Genomic DNA, 19,598 nt, shown 5'->3' on the forward strand with positions numbered 1-19,598 from the left:
GACTGGAGAGGTGTACCCATGGGGTAGCACCCAAATTTGTAAGGAAGGGCTGTCATGCACCAGTTACCTGTTTAATTTTTTTTTTTTTCTCTCTATCCCGACCTGTTGGTTGCAATGTGTTTCATTTTGACCCTAATGAAGGCCACAAGCCGAAACATGTCAGTCTAACAGTTCAATTGTTCCACATACTGCAACTGGTGTTTTGACGGTTTCAAATTTCTAAATACAAAAATTTGGTGTCAGCCTCCTGATGAAGTGGGTAGTGTCTTTCATCAAGCTTGAAGGGCACTCAGAGAATGCAGACCTCAAGGTGAATAGTCCACTGTTTAATGATAAGTAGATCTGAAACTGTAATAGTCAGCTGTACTATTGGTTCTAATTCTTCCCATGAAACACCGTCCCTGAGTGCTCTACAATGACTGTACTGTTTAAAGTTTAAGCAATACTGTATGTGTATCACAGAGAATCACTGGTATCAGTCAATATGGATTGTGACATGGAGTCATTGTATTTGTTGACTAGCATTGACTGCCACTATTGAACTTTACTACCATCTACTGGAGTTTTAAACACAACCACACACCTGCTGAATGGCTGTTTCAGAACCACCGTAGGCACTTTGGTTTTTACCAACAATTTTTGCTCCAAGCTTAGTCAGATAAGGGATAGAAATATGAGGCAGACTAAAATAAATGGGCAGGCAACCAAGAAGACAAATGAATTCACAGTTTGACATTCATGTTGATGCCCGGTACAGCCACACAGCCATATAGCCACAATCAAGCTTCATCAACTAACGCACAACAACAAACTACTAGAGTGCAAGCAAAGTGTGACCTGCCATTATCTAATAACCAGGCAGACACGGCGGTCTACTACACGAGCAGCAACAAAGCTATTTTTGTAAAAGGCTGTATAACGAACATCTACGACAAGCCTGGCACCACAAAATAACTATGAAACACTTTATCAGTGATGTTTTCATCCAGCAGCTGTAAATTGAATGCAATCCAACAAAAACGTGAAATTCTAACCTGTGCCAGACTATCACTCACAGTTTCAGTTTTCCTTACTGCTTTGTCAGTTTCAAATTCTTGAGAGAGCAAATAATTTCAGAAACTAATTTCTCATTTTATCTTAAACACAAGTGCAAAAAGAAATATTAGGTCGGTATAACTGGCACAACTTTCAAAAAATGTGTACATTTAGGCTATCCAGAAACACTCAAACTAGTTCAAAATGCTGCTCTGTGCTAACAGCAGTGTTTAAGAACAGGATGTCTCCTGCCTCCACATCTCCCAGGAATCTTGTTCAGAGGTGAGATTAACAGTCATTCTGAACAGGATTTTCACCAGATGTTCCAGGCATACTCTCACTACATGTTAGTTTTTTTTTTTTTTTTTTTTACCAGGTCTGTCAGCACTCTGCTCTGCCACCTGATATTACACTCCAGCAGATGGTTATCACTTGACACCTCAGCCCTTCTCATCACCTGAGACGAGATCTGTGAGAACGTCATTCACATCAGGGACAGTGGCTGCTGGAGCTCTGCTGTCCTGGGGCGGCTGCTGCTGCTGCTGCTGGTGAAGCGACTGTTTGTTGGCTGACCGTTTGTTCAGGTGAGCCCACTGAGTTCAAAGAAGCAACATGAGACCACTGCCATATGAAGTCAGAGGTGGACTATTCACATCGTGTTCTCTGCTCTATCAGATCAAATCCATAAGACAAAATGCTTGTGCTACAAGGGCACAAAGTCTTTTCTATCTTTGTAAGACAGATAGATACGCAGATTAAAAAAAAAGATAGATAGATAATGTGTATTACAGAGGCTAAAAGCGGTCCTACAGATGAGAAAACAGAGGAATGATAAACGGATGTTGGCAGACGGATACAGATGCGCTATAAATACAGCAGCAGTTCCCCGTTACATAATTTTAGACTCACACATAAGCACTCACATCCTGCTTTCTATGGGAGGTGGGACTGGATTAGGGACCTGTGATGCCTTGTCATCGCATCACGCATCAACACCGTCCTATACGCTACGACCAAAGGCATCGTTTGGGGACCTCCATGGGTCCTTGAGAGTACTACGGATCAGCCTGTGATTTCTATGTGGATCTATCAAGGTGACTTTTGAAACTTGACCGCCTAACCGGTCGTTATGGCAAATAAAACCGCCGTGTTTTAAAGTCGTTGTACAGCACAATGATGTCATGTCCGCCATCAGCGACAGGTAGTGGAGAGGAGTGGAAGTGGGGGCACATAATCACATCTGATGCGACGAGTAAGGCCCGGGACACTCTGGCTGCGTTGCGTGTGCGTTACCTCAGACGCAAGTCTCGGCTGCAGTTTGTTGCGTGTGTGTGTGTGTGTGTGTGTGTGTGTGTGTGTGTGTGTGTGTGTGTGTGTGTGTGTGTGTGTGTGTGTGTGTGTGTGTGTGTGTGTATCCACACCGGCTGCGTGTCAGCAGCGGTGCTGCAGCTGCAGGTCCTACCTTTGAATCAATGAGTTTATTTTCGATAATGGCCACTAATATAGAAGTTTTTGAGGTCCGACAAGTGATGAGTTGCAACCAAAAATCAGGCAGGTGGTTTATCTTTACCCTTAAGAGACAGCGGCGAAGAAATCCCCGCCCCTCACCTGTTTGAGGATGGTCATGATATAATTGGAGTCTACACCGGGTTTCTGCTGTGATTATACAGTACAAATGTGATCACAGGTCGTTCCCAGGTATTCTTTAGCTGGGAACCGCAAGCGGCTCGCGTCAAAAATAGGCGTCGGGTCTATTTGATAAATGACGCGACGCACACGCGAGGCGTCAGACGCAGAGGAGACGCACGAGACGTACAGTGTGGCTGCTCTCATTCATTCATATGGACGCCGACATGAAATGACACCCAGCAGCAAGAGGTAACGCACACGCGACGCAGCCAGTGTGCACCGGGCCTATGGGCTTAGAGAGCTGACGCACCGTGCGTCTAAGCCAGCGGTGGTTTCCGTGTCATACTCTGATGGGAAGAACCGCGCTTCGACGTCATCGCTGTCACGATGACGCAGAATGTTGCACACTCTGAAGAAAAACGGTTCACTGAAGTTCATGAGTTTTTGGCCAGTAGCTTCATCAGAAGTGTTGGGCAATTTTGTGTTCTTTAATATTAATTTTGTTTTAAATCAACAGTTTATCTGATTCTTTATTCCTTATATGGCACATGTCAATATTGCTGTTTAGAAATATTCCATAATCATGTGATGGGCCACTTCATCTTAGTTTCTGTCACGTAAAAAAAAAATAGTTATTTTTTTAGTTCCAACGACCTTGAACTTTTGAGTTAATACTTTTGTATTATCAGCGTACTTTTCAAAATAAATGTAGTTCTACTTTTAAAATAAGCTTATATAAAATAATACTAGGGTAAGCATTACGGCCTATTTATATATAAATATAGAATTAAGCTATCTCTTTCATTGATTTCATTCATTACGTCTCGGCTGCAGGCTACGACCCGAACAATCGCGGACCACTCCTCTAGTGAACCATCGTTTTCTGTGTGTAGTCTTACTGCACAGGCCTCGGTGCTCTGCGCGCAACAGCAACGCCGCGCCGCGGCCCCGATCAGGAAGTGAATTTGAAGAAAATAAGCGACTGTGGAGGTAGAATGACATAGAGGGGGAGAGGTGGGAGAGAAGCAAGCGGAGAAAGAAGAGACTAACGGAGGGAGGAATCGACCCTGTTTTTGGACCGGTATTGAGCCGCTCTCCTCTGGGAAATAGTCTACTGCACCGCAAAAAAAAAAATGCTCATAAAGGAATTGTAAGTAGCTGTGTGTGCATGTGTGCATGTGTGTGTGTGTGTGTGTGTGTGAGAGAGAGAGAGAGAGAGAGAAGGACGTGTGCGCGTTTATCTGGCTGTCTGGTTTCGCAGCGCTGACATTGTGGCCAGTCGCCCGAGAGGGGAATTACAAGAGTGCGGCCAGGGTGATGTCGACACTCCGTCCTATTTGTCCGTGATCATTTTCCATGCATGTGACACTCTCATCACCCTAAAGTATTCACGGAATAAATCGAGAGATAATAAAGCGGCGGCTGTAGTTGCATCAGCAGCCGGTGCATGGCTGTGCCCTTCACATCCTGCATCACAAGCCCTCAAGTGTAATCGGGAGGCTTTCACTGTGGCGAATAGTATAATTCCCTTTGCTGTAGTGCTAAAATGACGGATGCTCGAGAGGAGCGGTGATGCTGAGGGAGAAATGGCTGGCGTAAGCCGTGCCGTGTCGTGCCGTGCCAGCGTCCATCTCTGTAAGACACTGTGGCCATGTTATTGATGCGCGGTGAAGGTGAAACGACCGATGGAGCATCCCGGCATTTACCTCTGGAGGAATGAGGATAGCGAGGTGTGGAATGACCCAAGGTGGAGGGATGCTCAGGGAGCAGAAAGGGTGGGAGTGGGCAAGTAGAGGAAGTGGGCGCAAAGCTTTGGCAAAAAAAAAAAAGGGCAAATGGCGAGGTTTTGATGCACCTGTCAGATCTTTCTGAGAATTTGACTGCTGGGGTGTATTTAGCAGTGTGTGTGTGTGTGTGTGTGTGTGTGTGTGTGTGTGTGTGTGTGTGAAAGGAAAGAGTTTTCAACACATTGTTTTAACACGTTGTTTTCACAGGCCTCTGTGTGCTGTAAGGAAAACTGACTGAGGCCTATACTCTGAATCAGTTAGCCGTTAGAATAAGGACAAGGCCGATGAATTTCCGATGAATTGGGATGATATTGGCCTTCAAAAAAACAAAATCTGATATTAGTCATTGTCATCACTTCAGACAGGATAGTCATTCATTTGTATGCTCTTGGTTTCAACATCACTCTATCTTTGTCCCAAGAAGGTGATGACCCACCTGTAAAAAAGTAATCTGGTTTCCTTCACGTCTTTACAGTAATTTTAGATGATCAGCACCCTCTTTAAATAAAACATTCAAAATATATCTTTGTCTTTTTCCAAATTATAAATGTAATTTGATTGTTTTTATTGCCTCTACGGCAAGGTCAGAGCTGAACTACAAAATGTAACACACATCTTGAAACTCTGGTTTAAATGGGCGTGAATTTATCAACACCAATTATTGTCTTGATTTTCCACCACGTGTTTAATCAATAAATGGCCCAGCACAAAAAAAGCTCAGGATCAGAGTGATGGCATGGCTAAAGATCTGAAGTGATTAGGGAGAGTCTGGGCCTCAGCAGTCTGCCTGGAAATTAATTAAATCGGTCACGATGAAATGCTAAATGCACTTACACACTGTCAGCACACAAGAACACGAAGAGGCTTGTGCGTGCATGCACATCCGAACACACACACACACACACACACACACACACACACACACACACACACACACACACACACACACACACACACACACACACACACACACGCACACGCACAAGATACCATCAAGGGGGTCAGGAGACAGTGAATTGATCCCTGTCCGACTAGTAAAGACAGGGTTTTTTTCTGGACTCTACTGCTCACCTGAACCACTGACCCAAATCACTCCTGCTCCACTTTTTCTTAACTCCATGAGCTTTGGCAGGTTTATAGCAATACAGGAGCCTCTACAAAATATAATGTGACCAAGAGAATGGAATAGAAGTGGTAAAAGAGGAAGACAGAGTGAAAAAAGAAGAGGAGAGGAGACAAAAGATGCAGGAGGGGTGTTTGTTTTCTGAAGCAACAGAGAGACACCTGATCTCCCTGTCAAGACCTTTAGACCAAGGAGACTTGCAGAGGGAGAGACAGAGTGAGAACGGTAGATAAGCATTATGGTGACTTCAGTTCTTGTTTTACTTGAGCTCTATTAGTGTGTTTAAAATGATGCCTAGGTTTTAATATTACAAAACCAATTTTTGGAGAAGTCAGCATTGTAAAAAAAATAAAAAATAGATGTACTATAAATATTTTAATGTAGTTGACAGAATTTTATAGTCGACAAAAAAAAAAAAAAAAAAATCAAAGCTATACTGTAAATTCAATCCTTTAATATCGTCATTTGACATTACAGACTTGGAGCATCTGGTCTCCCATCCAGTGTCTGACTGAGCCTTAGACCCAGATTACATTCAGAGGCCAGTGGGATTATGCAAATTTGGGCATGTCTCACACACTCACAAAACAATCAACAAAACTGCATACTGTACATGTGCAATGTTTAGTATGAGATGTAAGAGGGTCAAAAACAGGAGGCAGAGCAGCGTTTTCAAGATGCTGAATGCATGTGAATGATATGAATGAGGCCAGATGTGGTGTACGCATGCGTGTACAAAATGAGGGTTTCATTCACATGTTCATGTATGCATGTAGGTGGGGCTGTAAATTGTGCTTGGATTTTCCACCAAAAATTATTGAAATTATTCATATATGTGACATTAATAGCTTGTAAACACCAAGGCATGGATTTTTTTTTTTTTTTTTTTTCAATTGTACCAAGAGGAATAACATCATTTTATCATTTTTATTTTATGCTTCACTGCAGCAGCAGTGCTGAGTTACCTATGGTTTAATGCATTAGCCTAACACCTTGAACCCATTAACTGAGCATAATGATGAAGTAGATATCGCAGCAGAATACTGCAGGAAATGATTTGTATTGTTTGTGTCGTGCAACATGCTGTAACGTATATGCTCTTACTCATATGTTTTACCATTATCTTCCATTTTAATTTCAATGGGTCTGCTGCTACTTGATCAAGTGTGCACTCAAAACAAATTAGCTTGAGCTCATTTTGAGCCAAGAACAAATTTGCTTGACAGAGATATCAGCATTCTTTTGTGACCAATGCAACACCCTTCCACCAAGTTTTATGAAAATTGGGCCGGTTGTTTTTGTGTTATCCCGCTGACAAACAGACATTCAACACTAAAAACAGAATTTCCTTGGTGGAGGTAACAATAACACAAAAAAATGACAAGAAAACTAGAAAACATAATAAATCTGGATCTTGATGCCCTGTCTTTTCATTGTATTTGGTTTAAATGGAATTACTGTATGCTTAGGCATTGTTAACATTTATAAAATGAATCCTTTACCCTAGTTAACTAATACACAACAAGTTCTGTAGTAACAAAGTTCAGGTTTGACTTTTTGAGTAACTTCTCTTATTATTCCTTCTCTTCCAGTCGAGTGATTCTTCCTATCTCTGTGGAAGAGGTAAGCTTAAGCTTGGTATATTTCTCTGTGTCTGAGTGTATGTGTTCGCTAAAATGGTTTAGAGGCTCAGTTTTTGTTATCTGACTTTTGGGTTCACTTTATCTGGAAAAGTGAAGCTCAAGTGCCGGCATCATTAATGCTGCTCATTTTTGGGGGCGGCCGTTGAACTTTTCTGTGTTTTTACATTTTGGCTGCCCACATGTTCTGGTCACATTTTTTGATATTTACAAGGAGAATGTCACATATCTACTCAATGCATAGAAAAATTAAATTGCAATCATCACGGGAAAAACTCACATTTTGATATCCAATAAACATCCATTATAGTAAAGGGGGTTCTATCCAGATAGACCACTGGATCTTTTACTGTCTTTGCTCTCTTTCTCTCTGTATGTGCCTCTGTCCAGTCTTACCATCACTTCCATTGCAGTTAGCTCCTCTATTCAGGCCTGCATTGTAAATGAGTTACCTGAAACTACTTCCATGACATTGCAAGTGTCCCCCCCCCCCCTCATTCCCCCTGAGTCTTCTGCCTTGTATTTTAGGATTATTACATGACTGTAATCTAATTTTCGTAAATGCGTTTGACTTACTCTATTTATTAATGTCAAAATAAATATTTAGACCACTTAATCTGCACAAGTGTAAGGCACTCAGTCTGTGCAGTGTGCCACGTCACAGGATTTCAAGAAGCCAAATATGACGCTTGAAAACACCCTCTGATGTTATACATTTTCATCCAAACTCAAAGCCACAAGGCAGTGGACAAAGCATTAAGCTCCACTGATTAACTGCAGTGGCATTTCCTCTGGATCCTGCAAGCTTCGGATCTACACATGTTGCTTTCTCATTAACTGTGTGTTTTTGAAGCCTTTATCTTTATTATATCTCTGCATAATGAGGCAGGTTTCCTCTCAAGCAGCAGGCCTGGAAATTGTGTTCCCGTCAGCTATGTTATGATTAGGTGGCGGAAAAAGTGCTAGAAAAGAATTATTTGACTAAAATGTGATCCACACAGCCTGAAGACAGTTGAGTTACGTACCCCACCTCTCCCCCCGCTGCCCTTGAATCACAACCCTCTAGAATCTCATCTTCTCCATCTCCATCTCTTCATACCAATATCTGAAACAGCAGTCTTGTGTTATTTACCACAAAATGGAGATATATATGGAGGTTTGCAGCCACCCAAACACTTGATTCAGTCTGTCATCAATTTGATTAAAGTTAGATTCTTTCATTTCGGAACGATCAATGACCTTTGAATAAAGGTTTTGTTTTGGGGAATAACTGTCTGTTCAGGCTGTTGAAGCCTTGTGGTGAAACTCAGATGGAATTTCCTGTTAATGTCTTGTCATGGGCCAACATAAAAGCTTAAGCTTTATCTGTGCTTTATTTGTGTGAAAGTGAGAGTTCTGACATAATTGGACGTAGACTGACCCGACAAGGCAAGGTAGAATCAGATTTGTCCAACACTGTTATCCAGGAGGCCTTGCTGTTCCTGCACCTCATTTATTTAGCTGATAGTTACAGTAGCCACAGATGATCAGAGGAAACGGTCTCCAGTTTACATTTGACAAATCTTTGTTTCTTATAAGTGTGTCTCGTAATTCACCACCATGGTCACACTTATTCCATCTTCATCAACTATCTTAAGACAAATGGTTTGTATTTTTTTTTTTCAATGGGGTTGTATGAGGTGCTTATCTATGGTCGGTGTATTTATTACCTGCTGTAGATGGAGGTCGGCAGGTCCACAGTTTGGAGAAGCAGGCAGCTGTACTGCAACAGAAGCTAAGCAATGTTCTGTTGTGGACGGGATCAGCCACAAAATGTGATTTAGCCACCTAAAATGTTTTATATATATATATGTGTATATATACTGTATATATACACACCTGACAGCGAAGTAAAGAGGTGAAAAAAATTCTTCATACAGAGTACACTTAAACTGATATATATACTGTATATGTGTACACTGTATGAATAATTTTTTCACCTCTTTACTTCGCTGTCAGGCGAGCGTTTCCAATTGAATCTGTGAAATCGCTCTCTTCAAAGCCACCATACTCTCGGAGAAAAAAAGTAATTTTACTTTGCAGAAATGGAAGTTGCTTTTCAACCACTGCCTCAATTGGTTAGTTTGTTTTTGTTATTGTGACTTTGGTGGTTTAGCTAAAACCAAAGCCAAACAATGATACCAACAAACTAACCGATCAAGGTAGAGTCAATCAGCAACTCCTTTGATCTGAGAGGTAAAATTACTGTTTTTGTCAAAGGAGTTTGGTGGCTTTGAAGAGAGCGTAGATGGATATAACAGCTTCAGTTTCCTGTCGGAGAAGGCTCAGACAACAAAGCAAAATGGTGAAAATACACCTAAGCAGACATAGATTTATTTTACATTGCAGCAGTACATTGCTAAGCAGCTGCCTCCTTGTCCAAACTGTGGATATACTAACCCCCATCGACTACAAGAAATACACTGACTGGATAACAACCTTATGTAGCCCTTCTTAAATCAATCCGAACTACCCATTTAGTGGTCACTTTACACGAAGGTGATTTAAACCCACATGGCCCAGTTTATTGCCTTTGTCTCCTTGTATCATTGCTGTAGCTGTGACAGAGTAACCTTTTAAATGCCAGCAAAAGGTCATGGTTAAAAGGAGCAGTCAGTGAAGCAACTTTTCTGTTGACAAATGCTTTTATAGTCACGATCTTAACACCCAGAAGTCCTGAGGTAGATAAAACAAGTTTTACAATGTTAACCATCAGACATTGCTGCGCTCAACACAGTGAGTAGTTGCCACTGAGTCTTCCAGTGCTACTGGATGGTTAAACTTGGTTGAGGATTTGGCTTCAATTCACTATCACTGTTAATTTCAGTTATGTTTATAATGATATCTGACGTTTTTGGAATACCTACTAAAGTATTGGCTTTTCTAAGGCTCCCAAGTTTCAGGAAGCTGTTTGAGCATTGAAATGTCCTCCTGCCAGTCAAATTAATTGATATGGGATAAAAACCTAATGTTGGTGACAGAGGAAAAACTACTTAATATGATTAAGTGGATTGATTACTAAAAATAGACTGATTTGTCACACGTTTTATGTTGTCGTGTAAGTGTAGTAAAAACTGCAGCTACATTTACAAGCAACATAAATTATGGTGCATGATTACATATTCACATCGGAGATGATTCTATGCGAGTGTTTCATTGTCGTTTAAATTAAACAAAAATCCACCATGAATTGAATTGAGCTATTTCATTATTGAACCTTGTAGAGAATTTGAAGTTATAATGGAGTTTGACAGAAAACACTTTGGGAATCCAAGAAATGAATGTTAGCTTTGGTATCAAAGAGAGAGAAACCTTTGGAAATCATTGGTTTATACAAACATTTACTACTTCAAACTGAAGAGAGATTAAATATTTTCATGACAGGCTTATTACCAACTTCATGTAAAATAAATAAATGTAATACATTTTCAGTGTCAAATCCTGTTTCCTTGTTGGTAGGTTTTCTCTGCAAACGAGGTGTACAAGTTGAGGACAAGAAACATTGTTGCTCTCCTGTATGTGTGTAAATATTTAAATCGATAGTTTTCTCTTTGTATTGTATTTTGTTTTACACTTACAAACAATGTTATATAAAGAATATCTGTAATCGCTGTCCTGTGAAAATAACAGACTATCTCAAGACTACATCAATTTGTTCCATTGTTGTGATGTTGCAAGTGTGCTCCAGCTTTGTGCAGAGGTTATATGGTGGATTAGAGGTGATTAAGAAATGAAAGAATCCATTGTCCTATGTTTAAACAATCACATGCACACTCAAGATCAGGATGATGGGGGATGAGATGAAGAGGGGGTTGTGGGAAGGAGACAATGTACAGTTTGTGAAAAAGAAAACTGACTGTGAGCAGCATAAAAGTGTTGTTGATGGGATGAGAAGAAAAGGTGGAGGACAGACATCAGTAAACTGGAGAGATTAGGAGGATTCAGGGGCGAGGAAAGGAGAATGTAGCGATCAGGGAAAGGATCAGAAGGGAAAGTAATCCACCATGTAAGATTTTAAAAAAAGAGAGAAAATATCTGTAGGTTACTGGGAAACCTCCCTCATTGGCAAAATACATGGTGACTTCAACATAAATTAATTAAGCTTTTTAAGGTTTGAGGGGAAACAGCTCCTTCAATCTCACTTTCTACTTCAACCCACTTTTCTCTTTCTTTCAGTACCAGGTCGGTCAGCTCTACTCCGTGGCTGAGGCCAGTAAGAATGAGACGGGCGGAGGAGAAGGAGTGGAGGTGCTAAAAAATGAACCCTATGAGAAAGAAGGGGAGAAGGGACAGTACACGCACAAAATTTACCATTTGCAGAGGTAAGCAGTTTTACAACAGATTTTAAATGCTACAGGATTCAAAGGAGGCTCTTACAAAGTTCACGCAGGAAGACTTAATTAATTTCCCCCTCGAGGCCTCATCTCTTGGCTCCTATCCATTCATACATTTACCTGCTTTGGACTATTTAATCCCATCACTTTAAAGTCTTCTTCCTGGTTCTCCATCCCATCTAGAAAACTGAAAACACCCACTACATCTCAAGAAATAGTTTGACACATTGGAAATTCTGCTTATTTGCTTACCTACCAAGAATTAAATAAAAAGATTGATACCAGTATGTGTAGCTACATACTGTATGAAGCTACCACCAGCAGCCATGTTACCTTATAGCTGACTGGATGCCGAGGCTTGTCTGACTCTGTTGAAAGTTTGAAAAAAACAAATCCGTGCTTGCAGCTGTTATGGAGCAGTTAGTGGTCCTTTGAGGTGACATTAGCATGCTAATATATTTACATTGACAATGCTAACATGCTGACGTGAAGCAGGTATAAGGTTTACGATGTTGATCATCCTAGTTTCCCACTGCCTCAGTCCTTTATGGCAAGCCAATCACCTGCACTGCTTCATGTTTATGTTTCAAACCTTATCTTTAGGTTATGATTACAGTGGAATTGGTCATCAAGTAAAAGTTTGGTCTATAAGGTTATGGTAAGAAAGTATGTGACCCTTGATAGCCTCAGGATTAGGACCATGTCAAGAATAATGACAGTGCAGGGTGTTTTTCCTTTTTTATTGACCATGCATGGAGATCTTATCTTGATTTTAGTAACTGCCCTTTGTGCCCATGTACCTTGCTGCTCCCTCATTTGTAGTGTCGTTAAATAAGTAAAATTCTAATTCATTAAATTGACCTAGGTTTGCTCTCTACTCACATCTCTGTCCTGCAGTAAAGTGCCATCATTCGTCAGAATGCTGGCTCCAGCTTCAGCTCTCAATATCCACGAGAAAGCCTGGAACGCATACCCATACTGTCGCACAGGTAGTAGGCACTCACACACAGACATTTCATACTAGCACAAAAAATGCACACAGTATGTTATTTCAAAGCTCTGTGCAGAAGTAATTATGCTTTTTTGCAGTATAAGTCATATGAAGTGAGTACAGATGTGGTTTGTGACGTATATTGAAGCTCATATTTTCAAATGCAGGCCATGTCAAATAAAGTTTTAGTGGCACAGGAAATATAATTTTATTAGTTTGATGGGGCCTATTTGTGAATTAATCCCAAAAAATAATGGTACTAAATATCATCATCATTTTAATCCTTGAAAAGTACGCATAGAATTGACTCAAATGACAAAGATGCTGATCTGTGAAGCACTTGTCGTCCTCTGGGTACCTATCTGTCTTTGTATCTCTCTGTCTCTCCCTGTGTGTCTCTGTCACCTTGAAGGAGTAGTTGAATAATTTACTGTATGTCCAGTGAGAAGAGCCATGCAATCATTCGAGCCTTTCAGGCTGATATCACACACACACTGCCAGCTGCCAGACAGCCATCTGTCATACAAACACACAGGACAGCCAGAGGCACAACCTGAACCCACTCACTGACAAACACTTTAACAATTACTCTTGAACTCTGTACATTGTCCAATTCTGTAACTGCTTTTACATTCTCAAAAATGTTTCCCAACTGCATTATTTGTTTTATCTCTCTGTTTGCTGCTGCTCTTTCGTTCATCCGGCTCTGCAGTTATCACTGTAAGTATTTTTATTTTCCATGTACATCTAAAAGAATTCATGTATGTCAACAGAAGGGACACACCAAGCTTTGATGCACAAAGAGAGAGCAAATTAACCTCTGAAAGTTGAGAAAGAAATTTGATCTATTTCAGTGAAGTGTGTGTGCGTGCGTGTGTGTGTGTGTGTGTGTGCGTGTGTGTGTGCGTGCGTGTGCGTGTGTGTGTGTGTGTGTGTGTGTGTGTGTGTGTGTGTGTGTGCGTGTGGGCGTGTGCGTGTGTGTGTGTGCGTGTGTGTGTGTGTGTGTGCGTGTGTGTGTGTGTGTGTGTGTGTGTGTGTGTGTGTGCGTGTGGGCGTGTGTGTGTGTGTGTGTGAGAGAGAGAGAGCAGGAGGCTGAGCCGTGTCAATTGTACTTTTATAGTCTTTTTACGTGCTCACATAGTATCATGTAAATTACTCCTCACTCAGGCTTACTTCTCTTTTTCTCTGCAGAATGAGTATATGAAAGATAACTTCCTGATCAAGATTGAGACATGGCACAAACCTGACTTGGGACACCTTGAAAATGTAATTAGTACAAACAACAATAAGCTGTGAAGCTCTATGCATGTTTGTACGAGCAGAAATTTTGATTTGAGAATTTGTGTTGTTCATGGAATTACTTTAAATATTGTACAAGGCAAAGAAGGGCTCTTTTTATATCTCCACTTCTTGATTTGGAATCCTACTGTATCTCACATCTGGTATTAATGTTTTTTGTTTATAGACTGTTTCCTCAGCTGTTTGCTGTGTTTGCCACCACTTCAGTCTTTTTAGTTGTCTCCTAATCAAAAGTGTTTCTGTGAATTATTGTGGAAGGCTCTCATAATTACTGGAACATTGCTACAATATATAAATAAATATGAATGTGATCACACACACACACACACACACACACACACACACACACACACACACACACACACACACACACACACACACACACACACACACACACACACACACACACACACACACACACAAAAGAATAGGCAAAACTGCAAAAAGAATAGGCAAAACTGCAAAAAGAGCTACACTAATTAGAGGAATGCATCTCCCATGTATAATTTTCTACATTTCCACTTGCATCATGTTTCAAAACCCTGAGCCTCTGTTGTATTTGAGCTGCCTGCAGAGACTTGTGCCTACGCATAGCTGTGCTTTGTGGTTCTGTTTCAGGTACACGGCTTGGATGCAGAAACCTGGAAGAAGGTGGATGTAGTCTATATTGATATTGCAGACAGACACCAAGTGGAGCAAAAGGTGAGCATATGTTAGCTTATGATCCATGTTGAAATGATTACAGCAGCTACTTCCTGCGTTACCTTATGCATGTTGTTCATTCTGTTTTTTCTCATCTCACGTCAGGACTACAAGCCAGAGGAGGACCCTTGCAGGTTCAAATCAGTGAAGACAGGACGAGGACCTTTAGGACCAGACTGGAAGGTACAGTATTATTGATATTAATATTATTATTTTATTATAAATGTCTCAGTTGATTGAGATACATTTAAAGCCACTGTTAAACACATAATAAACAAAGACTTCAAATATTTGTTGCTTGGCAACTATGTTGTGAACTCAGTGTTTCCTGGTCAATACAGGATGAACGTTTTGTCATAGCCAGGCGTAGCTGAGGTCATGTCCTTTATCACTTGGGCAAGGAGTCAGATGTTACAGTTAAAAGCTTATATTACAACCTCAAAATATCCTTTACAATTAGTAGATATTTTTTAAACTCAATGTATTTGAATTAAACTGTTTTTAGGCTAACAAATACATTAGTTGTTTTTTTTTTTTTTGGAAGGGTGGGGGGGAGGGGGTTAAATAAAGGTTTTTGTATTTCCCTATCAATTTAATTGCAAGTGGTATGGGATTTTTTTTTTTTTTTTTTTTTTTTATAGATATGAAAAAAGCAAATAAGCTATAGAAAGTTTGTATCATTGAGGTCTAGTAAAAAGTTATTGGAGGGTGTCAGTGGGGCACAAGACCATAGTATTTCTAAAATTGTGGTAACAGCCCTGAACACAGCTGATAGAATTAAATGAATAGAAAATATTGAGCCCATATACTGTATACGTATGATAACTGAGCAACCTCTTTTAAATATTCAAACATCCATGTATGTCTATTTGTGTACATGCAGAAGGAGCTTCCTAACAAGAAAGACTGCCCACACATGTGTGCCTACAAACTGGTCACTGTCAAATTCAAGTGGTGGGGCCTGCAAAATAAAGTGGAGAACTTCATTCAAAAGGTTTGTTGACTATGAGTTTTTCACTTTATAATTGTCATCCAGGAGGGCAAAGGTCAGCCACTGTTGAACGCAAACTGTTTGATGACATGATGTTGGTGTTGCAGGAAATATTTGCGTTATTTTAACTTCCTGGACAGTATTTTCATTGTGTGTGTTGTGCATTTGTGTTATATATCTTGTGCATGCGTACAATACATCCTGACAGCTTCAGGTAATAAGGGAAAAGTATAACTCAGTATCATGCTGCACATATGAGCTGCACCAGCTGCTAGGTGATAAACAGGGTAAAGAGGGAAGGAAATCAGCTTCCTTTAACCACAACAAGACTTCTCTTTATTCTCCTTTGTTGTTTGACAGCAAGAGAAGCGTTTGTTCACTAATTTCCACCGTCAGCTCTTCTGCTGGATCGACAAATGGATTGAATTGAACATGGAAGACATTCGTCGCATGGAAGAGGAGACACGTAAGGAGCTAGATGAGGTAAGCCAAACCAGACTAGGCCAAAACCTCATATGTGGCTGAATTGTGTATGAAAAGCTAGAGGGCTTTTCATTTAAAAACTCAGTCACATGGCATTCGGCTAACCAATGGTGTAACTTTACTCATTCACTGACAGACATGTAGGTTTCCAGGGCTCAGTACAGCCAAAGACTTAGAATCAGACAGATTGCTGAGGATCATAAATCCTTTAATAAGTAAATATAAACTTCTTAAAACTAAGTAGTCGATCATAGTCTGAAACCAAAGGAGTGAAGACATGTACGCACTTGTCTCCAGATAACTGTGATTTATCAATCATCTGCAGTCTTTCTGTGTGTGAACGTTGTTTCTTCTGTATGTCAGATGAGAGTGAAGGACCCAGTGAAAGGGATGGTGGCTCTAGAGGACTGAGGTTGTGTCGGACCGTGAATGCTGCTGCTCATCAGGTGAGAGAGTTGTACCCACATACAGTAGGTGTTTCACAGTCTCTGCAGACACATTCTTTGAAACGGTGATTTTTCTTTTTTTCTTTTTAGAGTAATCGATTGTCTAATTGCTCATGGCAAGTTTCAAGGTCCAAAGTCATTCCTTCAAATTTCGGGATTTTTTTCAACTAATATTCCGGAAATTAAAAATATCTCATTTACAATGATGTAAAACCCAGAACAAAAGAAAATCTTCACATTTAAAAAGTTGGAATCAGATAGTGTTTTGCATTTTCACTTGAAAAAAATTGTTTATCAATTGTTTTAGAGCTAATAAAAGAATTTTTAGCCCAAATGCTAAAGATATGTTTGAGGTTGTTTGAAGTGAGGCTCAGGAAACATCTTGGTCACAATTCTTCAATCACCAAACAACACCAACACACTATCACATTATAAAGTTGTTAGGAAGTTGTTTGCTTACATAATTAGCAGACACAGATCATTCACATATTCAATGTTCACACAGTAAGCTGTGTTTCAGTTTCCACCAGCTGCTGAGATAATTATGTGACTCTTTAGCTGCTAAATCCTTCACAAACTGTCAATCTGTTGTTTGGTGTTGGACAGGTAATGTATAGTAAATAAGCATATGAATGAGGGAAATCAGACATTGGGAGTGCTTCTTCTTGATGCTCTTACCTATCTCTGTCTCTCTCTCCTATGTTTCAGACCAGAATACCCAGACACCAGCGGATTCACATCCTCCTTTTGTCTCAACTGATACAACATCTGACCGGCCGGTCCAAAATCCACCTCCTGCAGTACAATCTGGTTTTCAGGGACCTGGACCCAGTAAACTCCCAGTTTTCAGCCGATCTCCTCCACCCCATCCTTCCTTCCTCGAGTCCCATTTGTCCCCTATTTATTTTCTCCATCTAGCGTCGCCATCTTATTAACTGCTCTGAGGCCTCCAGTAGCAACATTATAGATCTTGTCAGTCGGTTCTCTCTTCTCTCTCTAAATCGTTCTAAACTACAGAGAATAGTGAAATGAATCTCTGCAATTTAGGATTTATTTCTATTTAAGATATACCAATGGTGTATATATATACAGTATATCGGGGAGCTGAATAATTGTATTGAAGTATAAATATAAATATAAATATGAATATAAATACAAATATATATAAACAGGGTTTTTAAAATGATTCTGTGAGTTTGTCTGTGGATGTTGATTCTTTTCCAGACCAAGCTGTGTCTGCTCAGTGTTGCGTTTTGATCCAGTGATTTTTTGTTTTTGTTTTTGTTTTTTTGACTCGTCATAGTACCACCTTCTTACCATTTGTGTCATGCTTTACGCAGTGTTTTGTTTTGTTGTTCAAATCAAGTTGCAAGTCTACAAACCACAGCTGCAAGGTCAGGATTGTGCTGAGAGTGTTACGTTGTCTCTGCTCGACTCCTGATCTACCAGATAGGATGTTTTATTTCCCTCAGTATCTCCCCTCATACGTCGAGGCATTCGTTAGCTTTTCTGCTGCTTTGTGAGTTTGTGCGTGTGTGTGTGTGTGTGCGCTTCTGTGTGTGCGTGCGTGTATGTGTGTTGTTGTTACGTCATCAAGGTTTCCAGCCATATTTTTCACGTTTCTTTCAACAGATCATTGCTAGCGCTTCAGTTTCATCAGGCTGTTCAGACTGCTTGAAAGTGCAGTAGGTTAAGATAAATGTCTGAATACAAATATACAGTAATGCATATACACAACTACAGAGAAAGAGAGATGGTCTACAAGGATACAAGTAAAAGGTATCACTGCAGTGGAAACTTACAGTAGACAACTAGAACAGCCATAGCCGAGTGTTGGACTGTCTCTTTTTTCATCCGACGGTGACACGCGTTCTGCATCAATTCTTGCCCTGCCACCCATTGTGTCATCTCCAGTGGATAAATGGTCTTATCCAGCAATAGCAATAACTATCATGACACGTTGGTCTCTCCTCTATCATTCCAAATCTATCTTAATCTTTAATTTGTTCCCATAATGAGAACAGTTTTAGCAAAGCAGAGCTCGAGCTAAAATGATTCATTAAATGCTGGTTTTATTGCGTGTCTTTGGACGAGGTGGTTTTCCTCCTGCTGGAATCTGAAGCCTGTCATTTGTATTTGTGTGGTTTTTAGATATATGCATGGGTGTACATGGGTGATATACAGTAGTGTGTGTCTTTGCAGAGAGCTGATGCTAGCTGGGTAAAGAAGCGAGGAACAAATGAAGCTAGAGGAGTGATAACAGCGGGCACTATCCTTCTTCTTCTTGACGTCTGTTTGGCCTCATTTGTCTTCAGTTACCATAAATGTCCTGTTTTCCACCCTCTGTTTACATCACATCCGCCACATATGTTAACAGTGTGGAATCATTGAAGAGAAAGCAACTGATAATGTCATAAGGCCAATGCCATAATGTTGACTGATTCACAATTAACATATTTTGATCATAATTATAAAAATAACTACCCTCAGAACAAGAAGATGGTTACGAGGCCTATATCTGGATATTTGCAAAAGAGATGCTAAAGCAAACGTTTTACACTGGTTGGACTAATGGGTTAATTCATGTGAAATAAATACATATTTTTTTTATCTGTAGTTACGAATGAAATAAAAACCTATTTTTTTGGAAGTGTGTGTACAAAATGTATATCATTATAAAAGCATAATCATGCACACTTGTGTGGAATCTGATTGGATGTTTAACAGTATAAATATCAGTTCCACTGAAGGGCTTTCTATTGGCAATTATCAAATAAAACCTGTAGTAAGTACAGTTATCAATTTTTTTTTTTTTTTAAAGTGTTTTGGCCCAATATTTACTACCTTTATTTTGTTATTTGTAAGCATATATTGATCTGTCCTTAGTGGCAACTGTAGCTACATGGACAACTCAACAGCAGTGACATTATTTATTCCAAGGCCTCTTGAATTAGGTCGAGTCATCACTGTTTTGCCATCAACTTGATGAAATTCCTGAAAATGGCATTTTACTTTAATGTTCACCTGTATTATTCTAAAGGTCTGTTCAGTTTAATTTATTTAATCTGTTCAGAGTCAGCTTTTCTTTGTTGGTTCCAC

At 40.1% G+C, this 19,598-nt stretch overlaps 1 protein-coding gene across 1 annotated transcript; it reads left to right on the forward strand.

Moving 5' to 3' along the window:
- Nucleotides 1–3,519: 3,519 nt before the first annotated feature.
- On the forward strand, nt 3,520–19,310 carry pitpnab (phosphatidylinositol transfer protein, alpha b). The gene is made up of 12 exons (XM_069721515.1): nt 3,520–3,814; nt 7,167–7,197; nt 11,430–11,575; nt 12,485–12,576; nt 13,291–13,298; nt 13,770–13,844; nt 14,496–14,579; nt 14,685–14,762; nt 15,463–15,573; nt 15,931–16,053; nt 16,417–16,499; nt 17,208–19,310. Exons 1-11 carry the CDS (start codon nt 3,798–3,800, stop codon nt 16,462–16,464), a joined length of 813 nt encoding a protein of 270 aa, XP_069577616.1. The 5' UTR covers nt 3,520–3,797; the 3' UTR covers nt 16,465–16,499; nt 17,208–19,310.
- Nucleotides 19,311–19,598: the final 288 nt, after the last annotated feature.

This window comes from Brachyistius frenatus, unplaced genomic scaffold, assembly GCF_029030835.1.
Source record: "Brachyistius frenatus isolate BFR_SWC_R1_liver_20210118 unplaced genomic scaffold, ASM2903083v1 Contig_5, whole genome shotgun sequence".
Classification (NCBI taxonomy): Eukaryota; Metazoa; Chordata; class Actinopteri; family Embiotocidae; genus Brachyistius; species Brachyistius frenatus.

What these genes read in the sequence shown, in the direction of transcription:
- pitpnab (XM_069721515.1), top strand. An exon ending in AAAATTTACCATTTGCAGAG is followed by an intron (nt 11,576 to 12,484) that starts GTAAGCAGTTTT and finishes TCTGTCCTGCAG; the next exon opens with TAAAGTGCCATCATTCGTCA. An exon ending in CACGTAAGGAGCTAGATGAG is followed by an intron (nt 16,054 to 16,416) that starts GTAAGCCAAACC and finishes TCTGTATGTCAG; the next exon opens with ATGAGAGTGAAGGACCCAGT.